Consider the following 17,704-nt stretch of genomic DNA (forward strand, 5'->3'; position numbering starts at 1 on the left):
AGGTAGAGTTGTAATCTGAGTGATACCGGTGTTACTCAAGTCACCATAACATTTTTATTATTCACAAAATCTCAAATTAAAACATTGAAATGTCAAAGATGCTATCATTGAATGAAAACACCTTCCTTCCAGTCTAAATGCCTCATATATTTCAAGGGATACATGTTATATACAATTATATATAATCTACAGTTTTGCTTGTTTTCTGTACAGATAATTCCTCTATTAATCTAAGGTATTGTATTTATTTTGTATCATCAAAATTTAACCAAGTATTAGGTCTCTAGTGGATAGTTCTCTAAAAGGCTATGATGGCACATCTTTATCATTTTATTTCTTCACATATAATTCACAGAAAAAAATCAAGAGAACTAGATTTTTTTTATAGGATACAGATTGAAAATACTTACTAGTTTATGATATTATATAACACAATGTTGGGAATGTTAAACTGAAAATGTTGTCAGACTCATTAATTAACAGATGAAATTCACATGGTAAAGAGAATCATAATAACTCTTTATAAAGTTTGGAACCCAAACCATGCATCAAACAAAAGATTTTACATAAGATACGGGTATACAAACCATGTATCAAACAAAAGATTTTACATAAGATACGGGTATACAAACCATGTATCAAACAAAAGATTTTACATAAGATACGGGTATACAAACCATGTATCAAACAAAAGATTTTACATAAGATACGGGTATACAAACCATGCATCAAACAAAAGATTTTACATAAGATACGGGTATACAAACCATGCATCAAACAAAAGATTTTACATAAGATACGGGTATACAAACCATGCATCAAACAAAAGATTTTACATAAGATACGGGTATACAAACCATGTATCAAATTTAAGATTATTACATTAGATAATAGATCATAAATGTTGACAACTACATATGCACTGTACCATATTTTACATTATTCATTCTATTTTTAGATCCTCCTGTTATAAGATGTTTCCGGCATGGTCAATCCAATCCTACATATTATGTCTTCTATGGAGGAAAACATCTTGTTCTAAGGAAGAAACCAGTAAGTAGGAAGCATGCAAGTTTTTTTTTCAAGTGTTTTTTTAATTGACAGGTCTGCGTATTTATACAACTGTCTGTGATAGAGCAAGGTGTATATGCATTAGGTGTCAATATTCCTTATCATTATTTGTCTGCCATAACTAGAGATCACGAAGTTCCCGTAAAGTTTGATGTCATAACAGGAAATAACTGATACCACAATTGAAAAATGATTGTGGTATTATGTCAATAGTTCAACCCACATAGATTCTTACATCAACTGGAGCAGATTTCCAAATAACGATAATTTGTATTATTTTGTTCCTCTGCATAGAGTTAGGACGTCTGTAACAGAGTGGTCATAGTAGATGATTTAATCACAAGTCTGTTTACTCTGAGATTGTGAGTTTAAACACCTTTCTTAATCAGGTGTTTAGGACTGTCCTCTTAATTGACAAGGATTGTCAGTTTTCCTGTCAAAGGTTGATTATTATCTCAGGATACACGCAACTGCAAAAGTAGCTGAAGATGAGGTAAATGCCAACTTCCAAACAAATAGATAGAGTACATCTTTTACAAGCTGTAGTGTTTGAAACCTATAATCATGATAAGCTAAACTTTGTTATCAAATTTCAAATGGATTTTAAAGATATTTTTACATGTAGATAAATCCAGTAATAATTTTTCAAAGCTTAAGGTATTTCATTTGATTATAAAAAAATAAACTACTTTAAAATCCAATTTCAGCCTGGTAAATTACTGCCTTCAGCACATGCTGTAGAGAGAGAGTTTAAAGTAATGAAAGCTGTAGGACAACATGGTGTACCTATACCTAAGATGTATGGTCTTTGTGAAGACAGCAGGTAGATCTGGTCTTAGTTATTCTCCCTGTTATGTCACGCAAATCTGTTGGTCATTATCATGTACTGATACCTGAGAAGTATTGTGTTTTTAAAACATAGCATTCATTTAGAAAATATTTTTTCTGCTGAAGAGAATATCTTAAAGTAATGAATGAGTTGGTCAATATACTGTAATTAACATGTTTAGAAGTTGTTTATGCTAAAACATGGACTGTGTGAAAACCTTCTCGGGTAATCAAGGTTGTTAAATAGCTCCCAGTAGTAGTATGCTTAAACTTTTTTCTAATGATGCCACATTTGATATGTTTTGCAAGTAGCAATTGGGAAACTTGAGTAACATCAATGCAACAATACACTATCCATATTGAAGCCATCAGATAATTATTTCTAAATATTTTAACATTTATATATTGTTAAAATAACAACACAAATTCTATATTTAACTTTACAATTTTATTTTCTAGTTTGATAGGAACACCATTTTACATCATGGAGTATGTAGATGGCAAAATCTTCAAAGATCGTGCTCTTGCTGGATTGACAAGACAGCAGCGTCGTGAGGTTTATTCTGAGATGATCAGTACTCTTGTAAAGATACATTCTGTGAATATATCAGCTGCTGGCCTGGATGATTATGGAAAGAAAGGTTTGTATACAGGAAATGTTTTATAATTTTTAGCTCACCTAGCTCATAGGACTAAGTGAGCTATTCTCATCACTTATTTTCGGATGACAAAGAATAATTGTATTGAAGAATGAGATTAATTTATTAATTGTTTCTTGCTTAACCCAGAGGGCAATTATTCCAAGCATATCAGGACAAGAGAAAAATAACAAGAAAAACAAGATAAAATTCAGTAAAGTGAGATAACTTGAATGAAAGGCAGGAAATTTGGACTGCTGCTTGAAGATAAGGGCATAGTGGATAGGGGCGAAAGTTTTGCATTAAGTTAAGTTTTACCTTTGCACTAGCTTTGAAAGAGGTAGAAAAACACACCTCACTACTGCTTCTTTAGAGTAGTAGAATAATATTAATTTCTATATTGCTGCTTGCTTTCCCTTAGGGACAATTATTTCAAGCATGCTAAGGACTACCCCAGTAGAGAAAAATCCTCATAGAAAGATGACATGGATGAAGGGCAGGAAATTTGGACTGCTGCTGTAAGATAAGGATATAGCAGATAGGGGTAGAAATTTTGCATTGCACCAGGTCATCTTCAACCCTTACATGAGGGATATTGTTCTTTAACATGCAGAGAGCAAGGCACTCATTCTAAATAAAGTAACGGACTCAACTTCCCCATTACAACCTGATGAGGCTTCCTGTGCAGTCAAAGGAACGCCTCACTTATAAGCAATGTTTTACTGCTGGAACGAGAGAAGTCTAGATGGCCATATTTTTATTCCTCAGTTTAGTTCAATCCATGTAATTACCTTCTAAACAGGTACTCATACCACACCTGTTTATATCTAGATAAACACAGATCTACTTATGCATCTTGATGAACAATTCTTCACATGATTAAATATTTTATATTCTTCACCTGGTAATGTTTGAAGAATGTGGAAACAGTTACTGTTCAGTGGTTGTCATTGGTTCTTGTCTGTCATACCAGTATTGTTTTTGCATAAATTGTTATATATATTATAAATTTAATTGTTTCATATTTTTCATGTGGGGCCCTTTAAAGCTGATGTTACAGTATGATTTTTCTCATTGTTGAAGGCCATACAGTTGCCTATAATTGATTACATCCACTTCATTTGAACTTTGGTGGACAGTTGTCTCATTGGCAATCATACCACATTTTCTTGTATACTGGATAAACCACACACATATAAAACAAAAAAACCATAGCCAGGATTGGTAAAAGTCAACAAAGAATAATAAGCAGTAGGTCCAGAAAACTTATTTTTAGCTCACCTGGCCCGAAGGGCCAAGTGAGCTTTTCCCATCACTTTGCGTCCGGCGTCCTCCGTCGTCGTCGTCCTGCGTCCGGCGTTAACTTTTACAAAAATCTTCTCCTCTGAAACTACAGGGCCAAATTATTCCAAACTTGGCCACAATCATCATTGGGGTATCTAGTTTACAAAATGTGTTCGGTGACCCGGCCAACCAACCAAGATGGCCGCCATGGCTAAAAATAGAACATAGGGGTAAAATGTAGTTGTTGGCTTATAACTCAAAAACCAAAGCATTTAGAGCAAATCTGACATGGGGTAAAATTGTTTATCAGGTCAAGATCTAGCTGCCCTGAAATTTTCAGATGAATCGGACAACCAGTTGTTGGATTGCTGCCCCTAAATTGGTAATTTAAAGGAAATTTTACTGTTTTTGGTTATTATCTTGAATATTATTATAGATAGAGATAAACTGTAAACAGCAATTATGTTCAGCAAAGTAAGATTTACAAATAAGTCAACATGACCGAAATGGTCAGTTGACCCTTTAAGGAGTTATTGCCCTTTATGGTCAATTTTTAACCATTTTTCGTAAATCTTAGTAATCTTTTACAAAAATCTTCTCCTCTGAAACTACTGGGCCAAATTAATCCAAACTTGGCCACAATCATCATTTGGGTATCTAGTTTAAAAAATGTGTTCGGTGACCCGGCCAACCAACCAAGATGACCGCCATGGCTAAAAATAGAACATAGGGGTAAAATGCAGTTTTTGGTTTATAACTAAAAAACCAAAGCATTAAGAGCAAATCTGACTGGGTGATATTGTTTATCAGGTCAAGATCTATCTGCCCTGAAATTTTCATATGAATCGGACAACCCGTTGTTGGGTTGCTGCCACTAAATTGGTAATTTTAAGGAAACTTTACTGTTTTGGGTTATAATCTTGAATATTATTATAGATAGAGATAAACTGTAAACAGCAATAATGTACAGCAAAGTAAGATTTACAAATAAGTCAACTTGACTGAAATGGTCAATTGACCCCCTAAGGAGTTATTGTCCTTAATAGTGAATTTTTAACAATTTTCATAAAATTTGTAAATTTTTACTAACATTTTCCACTGAAACTACTTGGCCAAGTTCATTATAGATAGAGATAATTGTAAGCAGCAAGAATGTTCAGCAAAGTAGGATGTACACACACATCACCATCACCAAAACACAATTTTGTCATGAATCCATCTGTGTCCTTTGTTTAATATTCACATAGACTAAGGTGAGCGACACAGGCTCTTTAGAGCCTCTAGTTTATGTTTTTGACGTCACAAAATTTCTATTTCTACTATATTTTAACATGTGTTGAATGGGTATTTATGTTTAATTTGAAACATGTTGAAGTACAGACAAAAGAATGTTTACATCTATGGTCGGGTTGTTGTCTCTTTGGCACATTCCCCATTTCCATTCTCAATTTTACATTACACACATTATTTTTCATTTATTTTTTTATTATTTAAAATTGGAAATTCCCTTTTAAAAGGTGGATATTTACAGAGGAACATAACCCGCTGGACTAGACAGTATGAAGCCAGTAAAACACATGAGATAGAAGCTATGGACAAACTTATCAAATGGTTACCAGAACATTTACCACAAGATGAACGTGTAACAGTTGTCCATGGAGACTTTAGGTTAGATTCTAGGATAAGTAGAAACAAATAGAATCTTGATACTTTCTTTTCCACATGTTATTGTAATATTTGGAACAATAGGAAATTATAACTAGGAAAGAAATCTCTTAACTTGAAAACAAATTTATGTTATGTAAGCTGGTGTAAATATAAAAGATCAAGATGCACTATTTCTGTCGTAGTATTCATAAAAATTAGAAGATGTGTTATGATTGCCAATGTGACATCTCTCCATTTAAGTCACAACTTTTTAAAAGTATACCAGTCAAGGTAAAACCGTCATCAACACAGAGCCTTGGCTGTCACTAAAATCTAAAGGGCCCCAAAAATGACTAGTGTATAACCATTCAAACAGGAAAACCAACGGTCTTATCTATATAAAAAAAGAAAAACACTTATGAACCACATTAACAAACTACAACCACTTAAATTGAATTTTTACCTAGATGTTGTTTGGTTTATGCTTCATTGAAATCAAATTGACCTTTCTTTTTTCATATATTGGTAAATGTAAATTCAGTTAATAATTATTTAATGTCATTGAATTTCTGAGTATATTTATTCAATTTTCATTCTGTAAATTCCTGTGCACTCATAACTAGAATACCTCAATCAGATAATTTATTTCAGAGTAGATAATATGATATACCATCCAACAAAACCTGTTGCCATAGGAGTTATTGACTGGGAACTCTCCACCATAGGAGATCCGTTAACTGATTTAGCTACCTGTTGTCTTGGTTACTACACACCATCAGCACTTGATGTCATACCTGGCAAGTATATTGTATTGTCAACTGTCAAGGCAAATCATATAAAAGGATATGAAATAATATATCTGTTTTTATGCAACAATAAATTTTTTATGTCCATTTTGTTCTTTATACCATACTGTTGCATGGATAGGGATCTCCAGGCTAATGATTTATAAAAAAAAGAAGGTGAGGTATGATTGCCAATGAGAACTCTCCTCGTGAGTCCATATGTCAGACACTATAATTAACAACTATATGTCACATATGGCCTTCAACAATGAGCAAAACCCATACCCACCACATTTAGTCCGAAATCCCCTAAAGGAGCAGCTCTTTAATAAAGATGTCTATTTTTTACAGCTCTGGGTGACTTGGACTTAAAAGAACTAGGAATACCTTCAGTAGAGGAAGTTGTTGCTGAATATTGTCAAAAAATAGGAATTGCCCCAATACATAACTGGGACTGGTACGTGGCTTTTGGACTATTCAGGATGGCAGCCATTATCCAAGGTGTATACAAGAGATCCCTTCAAGGTAAGTGGCTTTTAGACTTTACAGGATCACAGCCATTATCCAAGGTGTATACAAGAGATCCCTTCAAGGTAAGTGGCTTTTGGACTATTCAGGATGGCAGCCATTATCCAAGGTGTATACAAGAGATCTCTACAAGGTATGTGGCTTTTGGCTTATTCAGGATGGCAGCCATTATCCAAGGTTTATACAAGAGATCTCTACAAGGTAAGTGGCTTTTGGAATATTCAGGATGGCAGCCATTATCCAAGGTGTATACAAGAGATCTCTACAAGGTATGTGGCTTTTGGACTATTCAGGATGGCGGCCATTATCCAAGGTGTATACAAGAGATCTCTTCAAGGTAAGTGGCTTTTGGACTATTCAGGATTGCAGCCATTATCCAAGGTGTATACAAGAGATCTCTTCAAGGTAAGTGGCTTTTGGACTATTCAGGATTGCAGCCATTATCCAAGGTGTATACAAGAGATCCCTTCCAGGTAAGTGGTTTTGGACTATTCAGGATGGCAGCCATTATCCAAGGAGTATACAAGAGATCTCTTCAAGGTAAGTGGCTTTTGGACTATTCAGGAGGGCAGCCATTATCCAAGGAGTATACAAGAGATCCCTTCAAGGTAAGTGGCTTTTGGACTATTCAGGATGGCAGCCATTATCCAAGGAGTATACAAGAGATCCTTTCAAGGTAAGTGGCTTTTGGACTATTCAGGATGGCAGCCATTATCCAAGGGGTATACAAGATATCTCTTCAAGGTAAGTGGCTTTTGGACTATTCAGGAGGGCAGCCATTATCCAAGGTGTATACAAGAGATCCCTTCAAGGTAAGTGGCTTTTGGACTATTCAGGATGGCAGCCATTATCCAAGGGGTATACAAGAGATCCCTTCAAGGTAAGTGGCTTTTGGACTTTACAGGATGGCAGCCATTATCCAAGGGGTATACAAGAGATCCCTTCAAGGTAAGTGGCTTTTGGACTATTCAGGATGGCAGCCATTATCCAAGGTCTATACAAGAGATCCCTTCAAGGTAAGTGGCTTTTGGGATATTCAGGATTGCAGCCATTATCCAAGGGGTATACAAGAGATCTCTACAAGGTAAGTGGTTTATGACTATTCAGGATGTCAGCCATTATCCAAGGGGTATACAAGAGATCTCTACAAGGTAAGTGGTTTATGACTATTCAAGATGGCAGCCATTATCCAAGGGGTATACAAGAGATCTCTTCAAGGTAAGTGGTTTATGGACTATTCAGGATGGCAGCCATTATCCAAGGGGTATACAAGAGATCTCTACAAGGTATGTGGCTTTTGGACTTTTCAAGAGTTTGCTTCAAGGTAAGTTATTTTGGACTATTCAGGATGACAGCCATTATCTAAGTGGTTTGATTTGTACAAAAAATGCAAATAGATGGTCCAATTTGTTGCACATAGACTTTTCTGTTGAGTATCTTGTTGAAAAAGTGAAAGCTTTGTAAAGAATAATTGAAGATGTCAGAATCCCTAAGTATGGCAATGAATAATCATAGGCGGATCCAGGGGGCCCTTCTTTTGTGCAAAAAAATTGGTTGATTATAAAGAGAATTACTGAAGCATGGCTGGAGCTGCCACCTCCCCCTTTTAGGTCAGTCAGTGGGGCCCCCTTTCAAAAAGTTCTGGATCCGCCACTGACAATATATGAAATGCATTTTTTAAAAGCTTTGTAGATTTTTATAAAGCCATATAAAGATGACATACTTTTCATGGAATAAGGGTTCTTTGATATGTCCACAGATGACTGGGCTTTGAAAAGTTAGGTCACATATATTTTTCTTTAAAACTTGTATTGATTAACTTTATGCTTCCATGTTAATTCTAGACGAGTGTCTAATTTTTAAGATATTTAAAGGGTATACAATAAAACAAGATTTTTTCTACCAAACAGTTTATTCAAAAGCATGAAAATATTGAAAAGCAAATTTTAATAAACATTATTGTTAAAATTATAATTTGAAAAATTAGTTAGTAGTTGTAAATAAGTACAAAATAAAAAAAGTACAGAATTGTTACAGAAACAATATAGTTTTAATCTCTATGAGTGCTGGACCTAAAGTTTAGGAATGACAATAAAGACAAAATTAATTCCTCTGTTACATTAAAAAGTGTGATGTTTAATCTTTCAGCCATATGCATTTTCTTTTTTTCTTTTTTACATTATACAGATTTGAGGTTAAAAATCGCATTTAATGATATCAAAAAGAAATATTTTTGAAGTGATTATAGTAGGTTTCTCTGTATGAATAGGATTTTGAATAAAAAAAGCATTTTCATCTGGACAAATGTGATATTCAATGAGCTAAACGTCACACTCTTTTACATGTAGCGTATGGAATAAAACAATTACTGTCTTTTGTTTCTGTAAATATTTGGTTAAATTGACCGTAGAAAAACTGATATTCACTTCTGCCATCAACCTCAGTGAATATCAGTTTTTCTAAAGAAAATAAAACCACATATTTACCTCATCAATAGACAGTAATTGTATAAATTCATTTGATAAGCATTATTACATATTATTTCACATCTGATCCCTGCTATAAAAATGATTTTGAAACAAATGCAAAATGTACCAATGAAAATAAATTAGTGTTAAGGTTAAATGTAACATAAGAATTGGGATTTGTAAACAAATATAAAATGTGGTTTGTAAAATCTAATTCTACAATAGCATAATTTGTACAGCAATATTTACAAAACACAAATATTTTATAATCACGGTAACAAACAATAATTGAATTACTGTTCTTTTTTGTAATAGCATTGAAGTGGTAAACCGATAAAAAAGATAGTAATTGCCAAGTTTTTGAGTTACAAAAAAAAGCATAAAATAGTCAAATGGCTTGGTTGAGCAAAATGATTCTCGCACAATGGAGTTGCCTATACTGAAAATTTGAATTGTTATTATAAAAGAGAAAAGGGAACAACATCTTTAAAATATTCCAGAAAAGATGGTACTCAATTGTTAATAGTTTTGCAAATTCACTATGAGTTCCAAAGATCTGGGTTATAAAACAATTTAATACCATGTTTTTAATTTATTTTTTTAAGAAATGGCTCAAGTTCCCAATTTGGAAAAAGGGATAAAATTCTTTAACTCAACATGTATGCAATCTTTCTGTGAAGTTTCAGAGATCTTGGTTAAGACTGCACCATGAGTTGATAACTTGTTAAAATGATACCCTCCATACCCTCTTACCCATTTGCCCATACACAATATCCTCATTCTGTAAGCTTGTTTTGGACCTACTTGACTGTCCAATATTGAATTTATTTGAACATAATTTAAAAGAGTATGGTGAACATAGTATATTCAAAAACAATTTAGCATATATAGTATATTCAAAACATGGTGAAAACATAAAAAAATATACATTGTTTATTAAGAAGTATGTATGAAACTGTGATCAGTGAAAATATCATTAGGCCAGGGTTTTTTAATTTGTTGGTTTACGGATTTTACCAATGAAAAAGTCGGGTCGGTCGGTCGGCAAAAAAAAGAAAAAAAATATGCTATTTTGTCATCATTTCTTAGATTTTAGTTCGATGAAATCAGCTGTCATAAACATTGCATGACATTCTAATAATTTCCCGTAAACAAAAAGTGGACGGGGACTGCACGGATATCGTCATTTCACAAACATGAAAAACAGATTCGCGTAGCTCTTAATCAATTCCCGATAACTTGGTGGACTTGGTGATCTTCAAGCACGAAAACTGATAAAGAAGAAAAAATGTAAAAACGTCGTACGAAAATAAGTTCAACAAACGTAAACTGCAATCTCATTAAAATTAAGGAGGATAGCGTATCAGAACATCGGATTTTAATGAGATTGCGTAAACTGGAAGTTTTATTTTTTTCACTACAGAAAGTGTTATCAATTTTGAAAGTGATTAATGCATTTCATTTCATAAAAAAACGAGTATTTTAATTATTTTTCAGGGATAATGCATTTGTTACGGTCGGCGGGAATAAAAAAGCATGAAAAGTGAATTTTATTTTTATTCTGGAAATCGGCAAAATCGGATCGGCGGATCCGTAAACCAACAAATTAAAAAATTCTGGCCTTATGTTAATGGAACAAAACAAATACTCTACCAAAATAGGCTTTATTAAAAATTAATTATCTCATCACAGAAGTGAAACTATTTAAAAAAAAAAGAACATATTTCAAAATAACTTATTGAAAGAATTTTAAGCTTTAATCAATATATGGTTCCATCTGAAACAGAAACAGATATGATTGTCACCCCTTCAATAATGAACAACACAAAATATATATATATGTTAACAAATAATTATATATACAATGTATATCTGTATAAATCTATCCACATGTTTATTTACAATCTTTGTTAGAAATAACTTCTTTTCTCCTTTGAGAAATATTTATGTGTTATGCTTCTATCATATAAAGTATTGCCATGCTAATTGTCTTATTACAAAACAAAAAAAAACAAAAATATTGGTTCTATAAAACAAAAAAATATTACAAATGGAAATAAACATTACAATTTGTGTTTCTTCACTTAAAACACAGTTATTTTCAATGATCAGTACAAACTTTACACATTTTGATAACATGCATTTTGATAACACACAACTTGAAAGAAATCTTTAAGGAGAAAAGTAATAACTAATCTCTTGTACGTAGAAGAAAAAAGAATTACTACTAGCTATCATTCTATTCTACCATCCTATCCCAAATTAAATGAAAACAAATGTTGTTGTCATTGATTGATATCTGCCATTTTTGTATACTTTCGTTGTTGTAGTAAAAAGCAGGGAATTGGTTTCTGTTTTGAACAATTTCACACTTGGCATGCCTTTTTTAACTTTTAGGTTTTAGTTTTGCTCATTGTTATAGAAGGAGCCTCAATTGGTCTAAGTATTGCATCTGCTGTATCAATAGCCTGTCAAAACATTGAGGTTGTGAGTTCCTATCCCAACTGTTGGAGTGAGTTGGACTCTAATCTTAATTGACTTATATTGCCTGTTTCATGCTGGATGTCTTTGGTTCTTTGGTCTTTGTAGATTGTTGTCTCATTGGAATCATATTTTTTGTGTTCCCCACATAAAGAATTGCTTTTTGGTAAAATGTGTTTATCAAGTCAGTCTGTCTGTCATTAGTCATTATGTTTGTCATGTCAATGCCTTCATCTTAGTCAAATTCTCTTCAAATTTGAAACCTTGAATGACACATATAATTTTCAGAAAAATAGGAAATGGTTATCAACTTTTTTCAGGAGGGAGAACTTATATCTTATAATTCTATATTATATCTTGTCGTCTTGATAGAGCATTCATTTCTTATCAAATCTTTAATTTGTATGAAGGTTTCACTTCAAAACAATGGATGCAAATGATATTCAGAAAAACCTGAATTGGTAGACCAAATGATAAGGAGGGTGTCATATGAAAATATCTTGTAGTATTTGTTTTAGCCTGGATAGTGCCTATTTAATCAGATAGTCTTTAATTTGTACAAAGGCTTCTAGTTATCAAACCAGCTACACGTTTAATGATCAAGCAATCCGAAAAATGTTAAATAGTGGACCAATTTTGGGGTAGAAGAACTTGTGAAAATACCCAGAATGATTCATGTTTGGGCTTAATGTATGATAGCTTCCTCGCTTCATTCATTGATATTGATATTGTATAAAAACTTATGATAAACTTATATCATGTGCAATGCATAACAATTAAAGAGTATATATACAAAAATATTTTAATACTTTGATTTCACTATGAATTATGAATTGTCCTTTCAATTACCATGCCATAACTTTCTGGATGATTAATGTAAGTGAAGAACTATTATTATGTACCAGTAAAGTCTATGAGCCATTCATTAAATCAAATGTGTTGTTTGTATCATTACTGTCCAGTAATTTATCTATTATGGATTCAACATGATCTGGAAGTTCATCACTATAGTCTGAAGATCGGTCTGTTAAAGAGCATGTACTCAATTGCTGAAAGGGGAAAATATTACAGGTTGGTCATTGCATTTTAATAATTGTATTTTAATTAAGGCTAGTAATATTATTACTACATTGTTTTAAATTGCTTTTTTAGTGATAAATGACTTAATTAGTTTTTGTTTTTAGATTTGTGTATTGGGCATAATGGATACCGTTTGACAAAAATACATTTTCTGAATAATGAGATTCAAACACATCTTCTATACTATTAAACGAGAAGACCTCATTTTGGGTGTCGCATCTCTTCTTTCCACAATAAATTAATCTTCATGCCTCTATGTCCTATATGTACAGTGCATAATCGCATTTGTCATCCATTCATATGATTATCCAGATTGAGTTATTTTGGGAGAAAAACGAGAAAATAGGCGTCCAGATATGTCTCCGTCATTGGACGACATTTTAAGCCAGATTAGACTTCCGGTTTGCGTTTTCTGTATACTTTTAACATACATATATACTACCAATTAAGTGTATTTTCTGTCTGATGTCCGTCATTGGACGAAATTTTAAATCAGATTAGACCTCCAGCTTGGTTTTTTTGTATACTTTGAAACAAATATATACATGTATACTAGGAATAAAGTGTCTGATATCATTTTCAAGTTTACTAATGTAATAGATGTGCCTTGATGTGCCTAGGTTAATTCCCCTTAATTTGGACAAATTAACTATTTAGTATTTAAATAATTATTTTAAGTTTAATTTTATTTAAACACAGTAAGATAAAAGTAAGGATTGTTAATTTAACTGTTTTAGTATTTAACTTTCGATGTTTTTATAATGTTTTATGAATATTTATTTATTCAACTTTTCTTCAGTACCGTTTCAGTTAAAGTTACCCTGTTTATTAACAAGTTTAGAATATCCATTTGATATAGAATTGGAATCGCCCGGCCTTGCACAGGCCTCCAAATACTCGCCGGACTGTATCAATTCACTTTAGCTAACAGATAGCCACCACTTCGGTGCAGTTCGCCACAGTCAGTCACCCCTTTATGGTGCAAATTTCACCACTATAAAACACAACGCAAAGCAAATTTTCTTCAACTTCATTTTCATTTTACATTTGAAATTACTCTATTTTTAAACTTTAGATTTAATTAGAAAGTTTTCTGACTCCTGTTTATATCCGACTTTGTTTAATACATGCAATTATTGTACATTTGTGAATAAAATATAGTTTTGTTTGATTCATTGTCTGTTGTTCAGCCATAATCTGATATCAGATATCCCAATGGTCGAATAGGGGCGAAGTACTGGCCGCTACACGTCCTGGAAGGTGTCGTCACCGACCCCCTCCGTTACCCTATCCACGGCGGTCACAGAGTTTATTAAATAGAGAGTGTCTGTATGATATATATTTGACTGCCGTGCATCGATTATTAAACTAAAAAATTAATTTAAAACAAAATACACTTTATTTATAGTAATAAATGAAGCAGGACCTTTTCGGGACGTCGGGAATGGTAGTTTTAGGATTGAACAATTCAAATGAAAATACTAACAGCCTTATTTATTTACAAAAAATAAACGAAAAACAAATATAAAACACATAAACAAACGACAACCACTGAATTACAGGCCCCTGACTTGAATGTTCATAATATACTACATGTATGTTCATAATGAAATTAATAGAAAACAAAAAAATAGGAATTTTGGAAATAAAAAAGGAGGGTCAATAAAAAAACATTTTCCTGTCCCCAAGTACCTTTTACTTCTGATACTTTTCCTGAAATTCAAAAGTCAGTAAATCTTTTACAAAATACTTCCTACAACACTTACTAGTATTATTGAAAAGATCACTATCTTTTGAAAGCCATCATTCACATAAAGATTAGTGTGTCATGTGTACTATTATTTGTCTGTTTGTCTTTTTCATTTTTAGCCATTAGTTGTCCATTTGTTTTTGATCTGTGAGTTTGACTGTCCCTCTGGTATCTTTCCCACCTTTTTTAGGTAATGCAAATGTTGTTTTGTATCATATTGAATAGGTTAAGAATTTTTAAACATTTTTATTTCACTCATTTATCACACCCCTTTCAAAATGGTACTTGAAATATCTCATCATGCAAGAAATAGGTAACAAACCACAACCATAAGAGAAATAACAAAACGACTATAGAAAATACCAAACAAATGTATATAACAGTAGAACCAGTTGTTGAAACAATAATAAAACATTTTTACACAACACTCACGTGTGTCTCAAACGTATCTGAAATGTAATCTGGATCCAACTCCTCCAAAAGATTGATCATCACTTTTACATTAAAGTCTAGATCTGAAGTTGTTTGAATGTTTTTAACTGCATTGTCTATCTCTCCATTGCTGCTTCTATGTGAAGATGTTTGTCCTGACTGCAAAACAAAATATAGTTTAAAATGTATATAGTTTGAATATAAAGGTATTTATTGTAATACTAGCACTGATAATTTTGATTAAAATATTATACTAATTATTTGATCAAATATTTTCTTGTTTAGGCTAACTTTTTGAAACTGTAAGTCATTAACGTCTCAACAATTTTGAAGAAATTAAGGTAACAGCAGTGTTCAAAAGATACAAATCAAGGTAAGGAACAAAATGAGGGAATTACATGATCTCCAAAAAGTATCTTAGCTCAACAGGCTGTTATTGTACAAACATATCTAGGTGTTAAATATTGAATGTAAGCACAATGTTTTTTTTGTGGGAAAAGGACCTTACAATACTGTGAATCTTTACTTTTTTTTTTAAAGAAATGAAACCTTTCCCCTGAATCAGCTGGAATCTACCTGTCCAGGGACGGATCCAGCCATTTTAAAAGGGGGGGGGGGGGGGGTCCCAACCCAGGACAAAAGGGGGGGGGGGGGTTCCAACTATATGTCCCCATTCAAATGCATTAATCGACCAAAAAAAGGGGGGTCCCAACACCCGGAGCCCCCCCTCTAAAGTTCATTCAATGGGAACTTTACATTTCTCCATTAAAAAAACATTCATTCAGTGATTAAAATTGCTCTACAAAAAAATCCTAGTGATGAAAATACTGTAAAAAGCGATTTATTTCCGTGTCTTTTCTTTCAAAAGTGAAAATATATAAATCAAGATAGCATACTTACAAATTTGTGTTAACAATAGACTACTTAAGATCAAATGTTGGTTTTAGCAATAAATTTTGCCATTATTTCTTTCATGAAATCTTGTATGTAAAAATCTTTTATTGCAGTAGACATAAGATGGATTTGTAATATAAACAACATCATACACAGTTTGTATTATTCAGTATTAGTACACGTTTAATCAACACAAGGACTTTATTTTTTGAACATCCAATTAACCAATTAAGGACATACAATACAGTTTTGATCCCGTATTTACAGTTTGATGAAAATTTCCATAAAGGCTATTTTTTGCCGGATTAAATCAAATATGTAATAAAAAGTATACCTTCATGTGCTACTTTCTGAGTTTAATGAGGTAGAAATTTTGTATATTTGCTCAAAATTCAATTAGTGGCCGTATTTTCTCTTTCGAAAGAAAGCCATAACTTTTTTTGTTTTTCAAAGATAATCACAAATAGATTTTGTTAAATAATTTGTAATTCTGTATTTTATAAAAATCGAAAAAAATTATGCATTTTTTATTCAGAAATAACTCATATTTATCAAATAGTCATGGATTGAGAAAAAAAACATATTTTTTTGCTGTACATTTATTAAAATAAAAAAAATTGCACTATTTGCAGTTAAATAAAATTTGGTCTACATAATCTCCCTGCAAAATGAATCAAAATGTTGTTTTAAAAAATAGGGGTCCATGCACTCGTTTTTAAATTAAATCAGTTTGAATGATAAAAATCAGTCGAAAAATACATCTTTTCCCGATATGTCATAGTCTGACGTCACGAAAATAACATTTTACATTAGCAACATCATTACCTCCCCTGTAACTGTATCTTATGCCCTTAAATATTTAATAAAAAAAAATTCAAGGAGAAATTTTGTATTCCTCTAGATTGGATTCCATAGAGAGCTGTATTTATTCAATGGTCAATTGGATAGTTAATTTTACAAACATTTAAATGGACAGATAAATAAACTCATCATAGATACCAGCCCATTTCAATTATTAGTTTTGTTTTGTATCTGACTTGTACAACATTTTTTCTTTACTATTATTGCACTTACTGATGGTTCAACAGCAGTTGCACTGTAGTCTTGCTCTATCTCCTCCAAAAGATTAACAATATGATTTACCCATTGATCTGAAGTTGTCTCCCCTTTTTTATTTTCATTGTCTGCTTGTGTATATGAAGATGAATCAACTGGCTGCAAAACAAAAAAGTACAGTATTTTAATAGATATTAATTCAATATTAAAGTAGCTTAACAGTTAGCCAAGCTTTGATCTTTCTTATTCAGATGTTTTTGCTTATTATCAAATCAAGGAATTCTGATTCCTTATCCAAATTTTGCAATACTTTTTAAACCTTTTGGACTATATCAAGCTCTTTAACATTTGTACTAAGCTTAGAATATTTTGGACTATACATCAATTGTGAAAATGTGCATCTTTTGTTATCAAATTGTTAGGTTCAATGTTTATATTTCAAATATTTTTTCTCACTCCTATGGAAGATTGCTACTCAGTTTCAAATTAAAAAGCTTTTCATAACACTAGTAGATATTGATAGGGCAAAAATAAACAAAAAAAAAAGAGAAGAAAAAGATATCAAACATAGGTTTGTGTGCTTGATTTTCCAGATATTATCATTTGAAACTTTGGCGTGTAAATTTTCGCTCTGGATTCTATGTAGCTTTATCATTGACAAGTTTAAGGTCTCAATAACTATTTGAATAAGAAAAATAAAATATTTAAGACTTTTACAGATGGCTTTAAATTTTACACTCATACATTTATAAAAAGAAAAAT

The 17,704-nt window shown here is 32.2% G+C and overlaps 2 protein-coding genes across 2 annotated transcripts in view; one reads left to right on the top strand and one right to left on the bottom strand.

Moving 5' to 3' along the window:
• LOC143075411 (acyl-CoA dehydrogenase family member 10-like) overlaps positions 1–17,704 on the top strand; it is a 60,058-nt gene that overhangs the window by 11,572 nt on the left and 30,782 nt on the right. The window contains exons 7-12 of the mRNA XM_076250808.1: positions 959–1,053; positions 1,779–1,894; positions 2,359–2,540; positions 5,339–5,489; positions 6,120–6,265; positions 6,605–6,778. Coding sequence (XP_076106923.1) covers positions 959–1,053; positions 1,779–1,894; positions 2,359–2,540; positions 5,339–5,489; positions 6,120–6,265; positions 6,605–6,778 — 864 coding nt within the window. The remainder of the gene's footprint in view (positions 1–958; positions 1,054–1,778; positions 1,895–2,358; positions 2,541–5,338; positions 5,490–6,119; positions 6,266–6,604; positions 6,779–17,704) is intronic.
• LOC143076871 (uncharacterized) lies at positions 10,878–17,545 on the bottom strand. The gene is made up of 4 exons (XM_076252762.1): positions 17,510–17,545; positions 16,961–17,101; positions 14,993–15,151; positions 10,878–12,779 (listed from the first exon to the last, which is right to left on the bottom strand). The coding sequence occupies exons 1-4, from the start codon at positions 17,543–17,545 to the stop codon at positions 12,642–12,644; spliced, it is 474 nt and encodes a 157-aa protein (XP_076108877.1). The 3' UTR covers positions 10,878–12,641.

This window comes from Mytilus galloprovincialis, chromosome 5 (genome assembly GCF_965363235.1).
Source record: "Mytilus galloprovincialis chromosome 5, xbMytGall1.hap1.1, whole genome shotgun sequence".
Classification (NCBI taxonomy): Eukaryota; Metazoa; Mollusca; class Bivalvia; order Mytilida; family Mytilidae; genus Mytilus; species Mytilus galloprovincialis.

Coding starts and splice junctions, on each gene's coding strand:
- LOC143076871 (XM_076252762.1), bottom strand. CDS start 17,545: ATGATAATATCTGGAAAATCAAGCACACAAACCTAT. Junction 17,102..17,509: donor AATCAAGCACACAAACCTAT/GTTTGATATCTT, acceptor TTTGTTTTGCAG/CCAGTTGATTCATCTTCATA. Junction 12,780..14,992: donor CAGATACGTTTGAGACACAC/GTGAGTGTTGTG, acceptor TTCCCCTTTCAG/CAATTGAGTACATGCTCTTT.